A 14769-nucleotide genomic window follows, 5' to 3' on the forward strand; every position below is an offset into this window, starting at 1 on the left:
AGAATTTGGTGCAACACCTATTGGCTCTTCTCCCTCGCTTCCGGGGTGGTTGGTTGCATCCCGAGGCCGAGGCATTCTCGGACGGCGGTATCGATGTGGCTATAAAGTCGTTTGATGAGTACAACAGTCTTAGAGGAGACTGCTGCACGTTGTCCCGAATATGCAGTAATTCCAGTCATATTTTATCAGACAATCCACACGATACACACTTAAACAAACGATTAACAGCCAGAGTAGAGCAGCACCATGTCGCCATTCTCCGGCGCCATCATGATTCTGCAAGTTCTGAAGTTAATAAACATTGCCCTGGTGTACACACCGCATTGTTTAGTTTTTTTTTTTAGTCAGAGCTATGTACGCAGTTTTTTTTGTTGTTGGTCCGTAACCTCAAATCCCCGTTTTGAGTCGCCGGATCCACCCCGCCTTTGCGCTCCGGCACCTCCCACTTTACAAATTAAGCAATGGCCAGACTCCAAAAGTACAAAATACTGTTCTTATTATAACAGTGTGGAGATGGAGAAGAATCAGACCAAGTAAAATCACATCATGCAGATTAATTGCAATACCCCTCAAGCTAGTGTGCGTGTGTGAATGAGGTAGCGAGCAGAAAGCAGCGATAGATTGTTGTCATATCCAGAAGAAAATAAAATGGATCACATTTTCAGATATTAAAAGCCTGCTGCAGATTTATACCAAAACTACAGCAGAGATCCACATAGTGGTAAATGCTGTTTCTCATTGGCTCCTCCGGCAGATCATCATCCCATGCAGAGTTCTTATTGTTGACGTACAGTAGTGACTTTTCCATTGGCCTACTATAGCTGGTTCAAGTTCAAGTTTTCTTTTATTGCAGGCTAGCATACTGTATGTGCAATTACAACAAATTAAACTGTATGTTTACATCTGAATTCTGAAGACAAATAGAACTGGACAGTGACGACCCACTCCGTTTCCGGAAGTAAAAATCCCATTAATTTTCTCCATTGAGAATTTGATTATGAGCCATAATCTTAATGATTTAACTCCCGCCTCTGTCGCTTGTTCAAACAAGATGGTGACTAATGTAGTGAGGAGCAATGCTTGGCCATCCGATGGAAAAAAAATCTCACCTTGAAAGTTGAAGGAAGTTAGTCATCTTGTTGTCAAATTCAACAGGAAGCATGTTAAACTATCCATGTTGGAAAATGTAGCCTCATTCATAAGGTAATGTTGGGAAAGCCATATCAGCACATTAAGCACCAAATTTGATACCGTAATGTTAAATTGTAACATTCTGTGTAACCTACATGTAGTAAGAACTAGGCCTACTGCCAACATCAAGCAATATACTGTTTTACCTAGTGGCGCTCGACTTTAATACAGCCCTCAGAAGTGCTTCGCTTAACTTAAGCACATGGGAGAATTTGCCCCAAGGTGAATTGCTGTTGGAGCGTTTTCTCTGCACCTGCTGTGAAGACCACACTGAAAGACCATTCAATAGGATTGTACATGCACCTGTGAAGATGGGATGACAACCAAGTCTATTTGGGGCAATTGCTGTCACTAGCTTAGCCACTTTTTAGAGTTCAACTTGTGTTAAAAATGAATAAGTCACGTGACTTCTTACTCCCCTTACTCTGTGTCATCAGCACCTCTAGTTTAATTTTACCTTGATCTCAGTTGTTGTGTCTTCAAAAGTTTTCGTATCAGCCACTAGAGGGCACTTGCATGGCCGTATTAGCTTAGTCTTGACACAGATGAAGTTTAAGGAAAGATCAGAGCAGTTTTACCCCAGAAATACACCAATATTATCCCATTTACACAATTGTGTAATTAAATGCTAAAATTACGCTATGTACAAAAGTGGCTAAACTCCGCTCTTTAATCTTTGGTTGCAGCTGTTTAGGTGAGAGGGCATTCATTATATAGATCACAAGTTCAACCATCTCGATGATTAGTTTATGTAGGCAGGGATAGGATAAGCTGGGTAGCTCGGCAGCTTCATGGAATGCCTGGCAGGGATCCAATTTTTTTTTTCATTGTCAAAGAGAGGCCTGCCATGAACAGCTTGGAAATCACTGCCCTATGCTTGGTAAATCTTTTTCAGAATTCAATGCCAGAATATGAGGAGAAAGAGAAGGACGAGAGATGCCAGACTTAAGCAAGTACATGTGATGGAACAGGGAGGTACAAATGATACTTTAATGTTCTAAGAAATGGTAGGAGTGAGGTCAATTAACATCTCAAACATTAGATTCTTTACAATTTTCTGATAATTTTTTTCATCAATATTTATTGTTTTCGACACTATAAATAAATAAAGAAAATTTAAATAAATAAAATTGGATGGAAAACATTGCCAGCAAGGTGTCGAAAAGACAGTACATTAATCTAGCTCTTTGCAGTGTTGCTCATTTTGTATGGAAGCATATGTAGCATAATTTAATTTGCCATTTGCAGTGCTAGTGTAATAATGTAATTTGAAAATACGTTGTACAAAGTGTATTTTAACATGCAAAATGGCTATAAAATCCTCAATATAATTTGGATTCTTTTGATTAAAAAAAAAATAAAGATGTATTGAAATGCATTCTATGCATTCCAACCATTCCAGAATGGTTTCAGGGTGGCATTGTCACTTTTGCAAAATATATTAACAAAATGCAAGCCCATATTGAACACTGAATATCAAATTGCGAAATTAATTGACATTTGAATTATAAGACTGAAGTACCATGGCAAAATGGAATCCATTTCAATCCACCTTTATTCTATATTTGAATAAAAATAACATATTTGTCATAGCCACTTTGCATATTAAGATACACTTTGTACAATGTACTTTCAAATCGCATTATTACATTGCATAATGAATTGTCAATGGCATAATTCATACTCTTATTTAATTGCAAATTGCATTGCCATTTGAATTATGCTACATACCGGTATATGCTTTCATAATTTTGTTTTCATCTAAGGGAAGCTTTTACAACAAGCAGCGTTCAGTTTTTTTTCTACTTGCATAGCTCATACACAACACTCAAGTTAATTTTACTATAATAGAAAAATAATGCTTCCTGGTTTAAAAAAAAAAAAAATCATACAATAGTACACTGTTTTACACAATAAAATCGAGTCCGACTATGGCTTAATACACACATATAAGGAAAGTGGTGTCAGACCACTGCATAGAAAAATATGCAGGCACTTTCTATCAATCATCTGCCTCTTACTGTCAGGTAAACTCATGCACTGTAATAAAAACAGTAAATGCTACCCTATCTAATAGCAAAAATATGTTATAATACACCTCCCAGTGAAGATTCAGTTTGAGAAGAGGAATACATTGTTTTTTAATAGAAGAGATTATGTACTTGTATGTACATTAATAAAGTACTATACCTTTGACTTGGTGAGATCAATGCATTGCATTTACTCAGAATAACACCCAACAAACTGATAAATTTAGCCTTTCATCACATAAGAAAGAATCCCCTGTCCGTATCTGTTGAAAAATAAACTATTAGTATTTCTGAAAAACTTGAGCAGCAACATGGAGGCATGCATGTTTTTTGTTTGCTATCTAAAATGAAAAAATAACGTGTGAGAGTTTCACAGTCATTCCAACAAAGTGCTCCCCAGAAATCAACGTGTCCAGAATGTTTCACCTAAGTTGGCCACACAAACTTCATCCAACCATCTGGGTGTAGTAGCTTCACTCAAGCCTCTTGTGGTATCTACATGTACACCCTGCTCCTGCTACTTAGAGGGATTGGAGCTCTTTTTGTGGGGGTGTTTTTGAGCAATACCATAGGGCACATGTGCTGCAACCGTGCCCATTTCTGCTGCTCCCTCCACATGGAACATTTGGTCATCAAAGTAGATGTGTGGCCGTATCTTCTCCAACATTGGGCCTTTTGGTGCTCCAGCAAGAAACAGTGCTTCATCTGTTTCCAGGCCCCAGGCTCGGAGTGTTTTCAGGGCACGGATCCCAGAGCTAGCAGCAGATCGTGCTGTCACCAAGTAGGTGCGTATGGGACAGTCCAAGCGATGACCCTTTGCATAGAACTTCTTTTGGAGCTTCCCCAGAAGCTCCAGGAAACCCTTCAGTGGACCCTATAGGAGACAGAGAAAGTGGTTGGATTACTCTTTTTGCTTTCAGACTAAACATAGCAATTTGGACCAGCTAGCCTAAGACATTATAAAATACATTATTCATACAATTAATGTAACATTTTATTATTAGTGGTTCCCTGGTTCCCTGATAGCCACGTTTATGAGTTATATAGTAGTTGCTGAGCTTGTAACAAATTGAAGAGTAACTTATTCTAAAATTGACATTTTTGTTTTGGGGGCATTGTGCCCTATGGCAATAGTGAAAATGGCTGGTGGAAATGGCCTATTCCACCCAGGGGTGCGTTTCCCAAAACCATAGTTGGTTGCAATGCAATTTTCCATTGCAAACCAACTAAGTTGCTAACTTAGTTAGCAACTATGGTTTTGGGAAACCCGCCCCAGGCTGTCTGGCAATAAATTCAGGTCCACAAAGCAAAGGTCACATTCTTCTCTAACAAGGAACATTTGGAAGACCATTTGGAAGAGATTGTCATTACTTGAGGTTGTCCATGTTGAATACTCCATCAATAGTCAACAAAATTAAATACTCAGTCATCAATGATGTAAATACACAATGATGGTGTATCTTATGATGTCTGTTCACATTAGGATATACTGTAATAAAGGATTACCTTCATTAATCCCCAATGGGGATACAAGGATACAAGGAAGTTTATTGTCACATGCATATAGTTACTGGAAGTAAGAAATGCAGTGAAATTATGTCTGGTGTCAGCCTATTTGTGCATTTATGGGGGGGGGGGGGTAAAAAGTGCAGTAGAAGAGGGGTTTAGTAGATTAAGTGCCAAGGGCTGCATAAGAAAGGTGGGCGAGGATTGGGAGGGGGGGGGAACCAACAAGGAGCACGGAAGAAACCTTGGGCAGGTCCACGGCTCAAGGGGCTAACCCAACTGCCAGGGTTCTTGGTGTGTGTGTTGGGGGGATGACAAGGGAGATGGGATAGTGTGCTGTGTATGTGGGGAGAGGGCAGTGTGCAATATGTGTGTTGGAGAAGTTTCCTGATGAAATAATGTGCTGTGTAGGTAGGAGAGAGGGGGGGGGGGGGGCAGTGTACTGCAAGTATGGTGAAGGGACTTACTATTGCAAGCAGAGTACTGTATGTATGATGTATGTGAGTGATGACAGTGAAGATGTGTGTGTGGGCGGGAGGGGAGTGGAGCAGTGACTGTGTGTGTGTGTAGTGTGTGTGTGGGTAGGTGGGGGCAGTGTGCTGTAAGTATGTAGAGGATGTGTGTTGGAGAAGATCCTGAAGACAATGTGCTCTGTATGTAGGGAGGGGGGGACAGTGTGCAGCAAGTATGTAGAGGAGGCTTACTGTAGCAAGTAGTGTGCTGTATTAGTGTTGCACGGTGTATCGATACTAAAAAGGTATCACGATGCCTTCACGCAAAAAACGATACGATTTCCGACATTTTTAGAATCGATACTTTATTAAAATGAACGTTCTGTGTCTGTGTGAACTGCTGCTCTCACTGCTCCTTGCACGCATCTAGGCAAGTGGGCGTGTCAAGCAGGCAGCTCTGAGTGAGTGAGTGCGCAGCCAACGTCAACATACAGTAGTTCTTTGCCGACCGTCCTCGGCCTTGTGGATAAAACAAAAGGTGAAGTGAAATCTGCAACTATTTCGGATACATCACGAATAGTGAAGTCAAGCCATCAGGTACAGAGGCCCGTTTGTGAAATATGTTTCAAAGTCATTTAAAAGCAGTAGGCTACGCATGGAACTTGGCTAAACACCTCGCAGACATATCCCAACAATTTTGTTCAAAGAACGACAGGTTAACGAATATCTATAGAAAACACGACTACATGGTTAGTGGCAAGTTTTTCTCTTCTGTTTTAGTCTAGCCTAAGTGAAACGAGTATGGTTCTCTGGGATAAAGCAAACCTTCCTTCATCAATGAATTTTGACGAGACATAACGAGCTGTAATCATTTTGACGAGACATAACGAGCTGACGAAGTGGTTGGAACGTCGTACTTGTACACTGGGCGCAAAGAAGACTATCCTCACATTTTTCTCTTTGCAACTGTCAAAGAAATCCCATGAACACGGGTCCTAGGCCTAGGGAAGCCTATACTGTACATCAGATGGCCTAAAGATTAGGCCCCTCTGCATAGCATTCAGTGATTTGCATGCAGTAATTTCAACACTGACCTTGATCTAGCCTAGTTTGGCTATTTAAAGCTACTTTATTGGCAAAACACAACACAATGAACATACAGCAACAGTATAGCACAGGGGCGGACTGGGACCAAAAATCGGCCCTGGCATATTTGGCCCAAGCGGCCCTCAAATTGGTCGGGCACACCTAATTAAATACAAAATCTTTGCATTACATTTAACCATGCATATATTTTCAACTGTCATGGAGCACTGAAAGTGATGTAGGCATCATTGGCTATCACTCTGACTGATCAGAGGTAGCCATTGAGCACATGATCTCCATATTCAAGTAGGCTAACAAGCAATTATTAAAGAAGAGTTTCTGCTTGAATTCAAAGTATCATTTCAAATTATTCAATAGGCTACAATTGACAGCAGCACCAAAAATTACTGAAGCCTATGTCTAAAGAGTTAAATTACCCAGATTGTCTTAGACATTAATGTAATTTATACCAGTTATCACTGTAGGACAACTGAAACAGCACGAAATAAACAGCGCTGTTGCTGGAAATATTTTATTCCTGTAGGCTACATTGCTGGTACATTTTGGGACATTATAGCTACATTAACTAATTAGCTTTAATGTCTTCCAGTAGCCTATCGTATAGGTTATTGTATATTAGTTGCCTTGTGCATGAATATGACTTGATGTTTTGTAGCCTACATTTCCGTCAGTCTACAGTCTTTTAGCCCATCTTAACCATGATAGCCTTTCCAAGATAGAACCCTTTCGACGCTCTACTTTTAGAGACTAACCACCTCTCTCGCCATCGATGTTAAATTTTGGGCGTCTGACGGAAACTGATCAATCTGACCAACAATTAACATCGATTTGACACTCTTTTGCTGTCCGGGTTTGCAAATCTTTCATTTAGAACATTTAAGTTGCGCTATTTGTTATTATAATTACAGCACAGCCTTACGTTATCATTACCATATCATTACATTATCGCAATTAATAAGTCATCATAATCATCATCGTCAGCATGGCATGTCACACATAGCCCACCTGCTCCACCACTGAGTTCTTATCATGTAGCCTCAACTAGGCTCCACCACTGTCCCTTGCTCTGTATGCTTGCTTACGTCTTCGTTCAAACTCAACAAACTTCAACATAGCCTATGTTGCTGCTAGCCTATTTGCAATATTGTATTTTTGAAGCTTCTACATTGGTGTTACTTTTGCACTATTGTCACTACCGGCAGCCGCCGCAATTTCATGAAGGCAACTTCGATTAACTTTTGATGCGCTCACAAAATCCTGGCTCTGAGCCAAAATGCGAGGGGTGGGGCCTGACGTGAGCTGTTCAATCGAGTGTTAATATGGAAATGTAACCAATGGGCCGCTGGTTGTCCTTCCTTTGGGCCGATCGTTGGCCAAAATTATTAAATTATATACAGTGGGGAGAATAAGTATTTGAACCCATGCTAAAGTTGACTAAAATGCTCATTGGGTTCAATGCAAATCAAACCAGCTAATAGGCTAACTGAAAAACACACCATGCAAATCTCTAGGTATGGTGAAGGGTATGTGATGATGTGGGGCTATTTTAATTCCAAAGGCCAAGGGAACTTTATCAGGATGCATAGTATCCTGGATCCATGAAATAAGTGGCCTTTAAAAATAAAAAATCTGCCTGCCTCTATGGGAATTTAACATAGGGGTCAAATACTTATTGCCCCTGTAATTTAAGGAAGAACATTTATTTATTTATAACAGATGTTTTTATATTTTTCTTTTTAGTCAACTTTAGCATGGGTTCAAATACTTATTCTCCCCAGTGTATATAGCCTATTCTATCGGCCCAAAAGGTGCGTCGGCCCACCGGGAAAATGCCCAGTATGCCAGATGGCCAGTCCGCCCATGGTATAGCAGTACAGAAGACAGGTACAGAATACAATAATAATCCAATTTGAGCGACCAGAGGATATGCCAAAGAATTGGATTTGGCCTGGCACTCTGAGCAAGGCCTTTGACCACACATATATCTCTCTCTACTTAGTGCAACAGTGTGCATGTGCTGCCATGTCTGTCAATGTTTGCCCTCAGACTGGGGACCATGGTATGAAATGAGAGATGACCAAACCTTTTGCACACTTACATGATCTAGAAGTGTATTTTCATTTTCTCGCTCATGCTCAAAGAACTTGTCTAAACCGTGAGCTTTAAAGATGCGTTCTGACTCATCAGAGAAGAGAACCGCATCTCCATCAAATGCTACCCTCAGTTGTGTCTCAGACACCTCAGTCTGCTTCCCTGGCATGAACATGGTGGCAGCTGCAATGCCTGGAACAATAAACAGGAAATACAAAAAGTAATAATAGAGAGTATTAATATATGTTCTCAATTGCTTGCATTAATAAGCAACATTCTAGTTAGCAGCTCTGCAAGGTATCTAAGTGCAACATGTCAGAAAGAGCAGACTAATCTATGTAATGCCATAGGCAGATTTGGTAAAAACATTGCGAAAACATTTATGCCACTAGTTACAACTGTGTGAGCTTCAACAAGGCTCTTTTGTACCTTTTATTGTACATTTCACATTTTAATCACAGTCCAGGGCCCAGTTTTACTGAAAGCATCGCAAGCCTAAGAAGGTCATAAAGTCCCTCTTATGAACGATCTTAAGATGAATCGTAGAAAACCTTTGTACAGTATGTGTGTGTATCCATTGTTATCGGGAAACCGGGCCCAGGAATCTGACATGACACTGAATTTAACTGAATCTGGGAGCAAAACTGCCTGTACCACAACTTATTAATTAAGTAATTCATTATTGATTCCATAACATAATAAACATATTATAAAAATGGACAGAAATTTAAATGAGTGGCAAAAATATGTTTGAAACTCACCCTCAGCCAGGGCCTCTTTCACTTTTTCAGCATCTGCTGACAAATAGAGGTTGGTGTGCCATGCCTTCAGGTAACCAATGGGGCTGCTGCCCCCAGTCATGCAGAAGCGTTCAATAAACAGGTCTGAGAGAGAGAGAGAGAGGGGGGAGGGGGCGGGGGGGTCCAAGTCAAGTCCCTTAAGTGTGTTTATACACCAAGTTTCAAAACCAGTAATTGAACCAAATACTTTAAATCCAAATAATTAATTAATCTCTAATTAGTTGGTATATGATCAAAAAAAAAGAAAATATTTAATTTGAACTCCAACTTCAACAATATAACAGCAAAATGACGTGAGGAAATCTTAAAAGCAGTCCTTAAAACTAGGTCTAAGGAATATGCATCAGCCATCTTATTGACATTGTAAGATTAACCACAAGTATTTTTATATTATTATAGCACATGTGAACAATGTATTATAATATGTGTGAGCAAATGTATATATGAGGAAAATGAAGCTTTAGCTTTATAATCACACACTGCATCCTTGCGTGAGTGTTGGATTGATCTCTGAAAGCAGGGGCTTAGCATTAAAGTAAGATAATGTCACATGGCTAATGGGAGTGCATGGCTAAACAGAGACTGTTAGTTCAGTAAATGAACTAATGAATCCAGAGATTTTATTTGAACACAGCTACAACAGAACACTGTGGTTCTGGAGGTTAAAAAATGTAATACAGTATACAGTATTTGGGGAGAACTCTGCAGACTTTCAGCAAAATGTTGTTACACATCTCTGGATTCATTTGTTCATTACTGAGCAAACAGTCTTTTTAGCCATGCACTCTCATTAAGTATAAGTATATATTTTTTGATCCCGTGAGGGAAATTTGGTCTCTGCATTTAACCCAATCGGTGAATTAGTGAAACACAAACAGCACACAGTGTACACACAGTGAGGTGAAGCACACACTAATCCCGGCGCAGTGAGCTGCCTGCTACAACGGCGGCGCTCGGGGAGCAGTGAGGGGTTAGGTGCCTTGCTCAAGGGCACTTCAGCCATTAGCCATGTGACATGAGCTTCATGTTGATCCAACTGTTTTCAATACAACGCTCATTAGTTGCACCCCTTAGGAAAGTGGAATAAAATGAATGTGTCTAGAGTGGGCAAACTGCGGCCCGCCTGCCAAGCACTTTAGGCTACTCCGGCCTGCCGAGCATTTCATTTTGGGATGAGGCTGCTATTTTCTTTTCCTGCGATGGCGACGTTAGCTTTACTGCAAACTGCTTTTTAGGGAACGTTTACAATGTCAATGTCAAAAAAGCATGTTACATAGAGATGATATGACTCTTTGTTATCTTCTTTGTAGCAGATCTAACTTGAACGTTATGCTACTCCATTTAATTGGGAACGCGTCTGAGTGCTCACGAGAGGGAGAGAGAGCAGCAGGTTCCAGCTGGCTTGTCATGGCTTGTCTTCTTATAAGAACTTTTAATAGGAAATCATGAAGGCAACAATAGTTCCCACTACTGATCATTTATAAACTGTGAGAGACCACAGCCACAGCACTAGCCATAGCGGAGCTGGCAGAAGATGATTGAGAACTAAACACAGTGCACAATTTATACATTGGTTAAACAGCGTCAAATTAGCAGTATTTAAAGGAACAATATGTAAGATTGTTGCCAAAACTGGTACTGCAATCACTTTCAAATTACTGTAGAGTGGTGTATCCCCTCCCCCTCCCCCTTGACTCGAGGTTGCCAACCCAATTTTCAAAACCCAAGGCATAAAAAAAAATTTTCTTGGGTTCCGGTTTCCGACCAACCCTGTCAATTTATGTGCGACCCAATTTATGTGCTTTATTTTATGAGCTTGGGGAAGAAATAACACTAAATAGTCTAGGCTACATTAAATAAATCCAGAAATAAAAGGCGAACTATAATTACATTAATTACCCCTTGCGTTATGTATAGGGATGAGCTATTCTCTCTTTTACAAAGTAGCCTATGCACAGCTGTTCACGAAGACGATTGTTTTCGTCAATTACCAAGGCACTCGCAATTTTGTCCAAACACCGCAACTTTTTCGCAAATTTGACCAATCATCGTAGTTTCACCGTGAAATTTCACCTACCACAACAGTCCCTCGCGCAGAATATTGAGCCAGATGACACATTTACTTCTGCACCTTCTGCATATGACACCAAAGACTGCCCAAAACTCTGCAGTTTTGATGACAATAAATAGAAGGCTAACGTTAATGATCTGCTTACTTGCATCTCTCAACCTGGTGTTGCTAACCTACCTAGGCTATGAAAGTAAGTTAATTAAGGCCTACTTGGTTTACTGACATTTGAGTAGGCTATGCAACCCATTGGCAAACGTTTACCTGGATATGTCCTTTTAGCTTATGTCATGTTTGCTAGCTTGTGGGCTTAGTTTGAGTAGTTCTACCAAAATCATAGAAATTAATAAAATTGCATGACATTTACCTCTTCTATGATCCAAAAATGATTTCATTCGAGTTGTTTTTATTTTTATTATGTTAAATAACATTTATTTTAACAAATGACATAGAAGACATTCCCAATTGCATCCACATATCGTAATGCACTATGCAAAAAGTGATTTACACTCATAGCCGAACACAGTGAGATGCAAGCCTTCTAATCCACTCAGAAATGGAATTAGGCTACTCTCACGTCCTTAAAGGGGCAGGCAGTCAATTGGATGTACACCACCAATGTAATGACATTAAACAGAAGTGAAGTCAAATAGTTCAAATCAATATGAAATTACTAGATACTTACTTGGCTATTAGTAATTATGCAGGCCACAGACTATGAATTACTAAAAAGATATGAATTTTCTGTAATCCTTACTGTTTACCTTTGATTATCCTTTTTTAATAAGCATCAAGATGGTCAGTGTGATTTTGGTCTTACTAACCTTAATTGCCCTAAATTAAAAAAAAAGAAAAATCGCAACTATTTTTGCAATTTTTACTTCCTCCCGCATTTTCTCAGGCATTTTAGGTCGAAACAGTTTCAAAAAACCTTGTGAAATCCTGGAGGGACTGATTTTCTACCTATCCCTTACCGCCACTGGGGAAAAAAAAATCCCTACCGACCCATGGCCTCAACTGACAACCAACAGGAACCAAACCTTTTTTTTTTTATGCCCAATGTGGCCCTTGAGCCCCCTGGTCTAGACCATGGAGAATAAAGAGAAGAGCAGCTGGCAGAGTCAGGTTAAAGACATGTATAGTGAGTAGGAGGGATTAAGATTAAATTTAGTTTTATTCTACTAAATATAGCCCTATTAACAATTAACATTGTATCAAATGATAAATTATACCAGTTTATTTTATTTTTGATATGAGTAAGGGTTTACTATATAACATATTACATGACACCGGGTTCATGAGCAAGCCTCAGATGTAAAGGTCATCATTTCTCATGTGTCTGCCCTCCCCTAAACACCTATCCAATTCTCCTGTCTCAAGGGTTGTGGTCCCTCAGCAGGACGTGGGTGTGTTAACTGAACTGAGTTGGCTACTGAGAGTAGCCAGTGTAGCCAACTGACACTGGTGGGAAAGTGTATTCTGCTCCTATTTTAGCTGACACTATACAGGGGTGCAAGGCTGTGTGTTTGTGAAAGAGTTTGTGTGTACTGTGTGTGGGGGAGGCAGATAAGTTGTGAGTAAGAAAATGAGCCTATGCCCACAGTAGCAGACTAAATTGACTTGTCATATCTATGTAAGTATATGACTAAAGGTGAACGGTTTCATTGGTCTAATTTCAGAGAAAGAGAATCATAGGTCAACATAGAGAGCAAACTGTGGTGCAATGGGGTCTGAGCACAACATATTCCAGACCAACAAAAGAACACATGAAAAGAAAAAAATCCCCTTGTGGGTATGTTTCATGTAAGGAAGTTAAGGAACACTTCATGTTCCAAATGTGCCCCCTGCAACTCCTAAATCATTATGGGAAGATATATGAGGGTTCTTACAGAGCATTTGCCCCTCAGTCCAGATGTCTGAAAGCAGGAATTGTTTCCAGAGGCCTAGCATCAAAGTGATCATGTCAGTTTGATGTGCGTCACAGTTGTGTCTCTACTTCCAAAGAGCAACAAAAGTCTGATCTTTAAAAGGAAGAATTTGCTTTTAAATCATTTTGATCATGTTTATCAAAGCAGCCTCTGTCTTTGTCAGTTTTATTTTATGTGTTAAGTATATAGCTATTTCACAAAGACCATAAGTTTTTCATATGTCTTATTTTCTCAGAGGATGAGTGATGAGTTCACATGAAAGTTTGTTTTCACTGCATCTTCTGTGGTTGAGAGGATTAGGCAGAGTCCCGCTGAGACACTGTGGGATCGGATACAGGAAGTGATCAAAGGGATCAGGGGTTACATCTAACTCTGGGAAAAACTGGTTGGTCAACAGGTTGCATAACCTATGCATTACAAATCTCAAAAGCTCTTTATGACATTAATGACAGTGTATATTTTCTTGAAACGTGTTGCTAACTCCCAAACAAGTCATTCTGTTTGTTTGTTGCCATTATCTTTTGCAGAAATACTAGCTGGGTTTCCATGCAGCTCATTTGCATGTTCTATGCTCATTCATGAAAATACGGCTCAAGAATATGTGTATCTGCATGCGTTTCCATCCACTGTGTTAATGCGAGTTTAAAATAGACATTCTCTTAATCTAGGGACGTTCTGAACAGCTGTGGTATCAAAATGTGAGGTCATCAATGTTTACAGAATTTCTATGCACTGTAGAAGACTGAAGATTTTTAGCGTACGTAGAACACTTAATTATATAAAAAAAATTACACGCACATGTTGAATGAAATTTGACTTGTGCTGCAATTAGTAAATCAATATACAATTAAGACAATAAAGAGACCAAAATGTGTTAATTTATGTTGCCTAACAAAACCTATACAACAGAAAACGTTCGTCTTAACACATAGATTTGCAATTGCAAACTCTACCGAAATTATTTGTAGCCTATGTGGTCGTCCTCACGTTATCTGTCATTGACTTGGGCTACAGCGTAAAACTTTATCAGGTGACCAGTCGGCTAAAAATGCTTAGTTGTTTGATGCTGTATGAGACATTTTTCTGCACAACAAAATGATTACACGTTGGGCATATACAACAGAAAGCGTTCTTCTTAACACATACATTTGCAAAATCTACCGAAATTATGTGTATGTGGTCGTCACGTTATCTGTCATTGATTTGGGCTACAGCGTAAAACTTTATCTAGCTTCATCTAACTAGTTTATCAGGTGACCAGTCGGCAAAATGCTTGTTTGGTGCTGAATGAGACATTTTACTGCACAACAAAATTATTACATGTGGGCTTAGAGGGCAAACTGTAAGATTTTGCTTGATCTGTATGTTACCTGGCTGATGGGGCACGGGAGAAGCAGCCTGTCAGCGACCATGCCTGCTATCTGAAGACGCTTACTGAACTGCTATGGTGCTGCGCATCTGGCGTGCCCTGCGCTCGACCGCGCGAGTTCACGTGACAAAGGAAGATAGCTAGGCTGGTCGGGTGTGCGCAAGGAGGTGGCTCATTTCGGGCATTGTTTCAGTCGTTTTTAATGGCTCAGGTATTCAAAAGATCAT

General features: G+C 39.9%; 1 protein-coding gene across 1 annotated transcript in view; it reads right to left on the reverse strand.

The window, feature by feature from the left end:
- Positions 1–2197: 2197 nt before the first annotated feature.
- The window catches only part of nt5c1aa (5'-nucleotidase, cytosolic IAa), a 28375-nt gene continuing 15803 nt past the window's right edge, over positions 2198–14769 (reverse strand). Inside the window, exons 5-7 of the mRNA XM_042077526.1 lie at positions 9139–9261; positions 8385–8569; positions 2198–4095 (exon numbers count right to left, since the gene is read on the reverse strand). Coding sequence (XP_041933460.1) covers positions 3739–4095; positions 8385–8569; positions 9139–9261 — 665 coding nt within the window. The 3' untranslated portion in view covers positions 2198–3738. The remainder of the gene's footprint in view (positions 4096–8384; positions 8570–9138; positions 9262–14769) is intronic.

This window comes from Alosa sapidissima, chromosome 21 (genome assembly GCF_018492685.1).
Source record: "Alosa sapidissima isolate fAloSap1 chromosome 21, fAloSap1.pri, whole genome shotgun sequence".
NCBI classification, from domain to species: Eukaryota; Metazoa; Chordata; class Actinopteri; order Clupeiformes; family Clupeidae; genus Alosa; species Alosa sapidissima.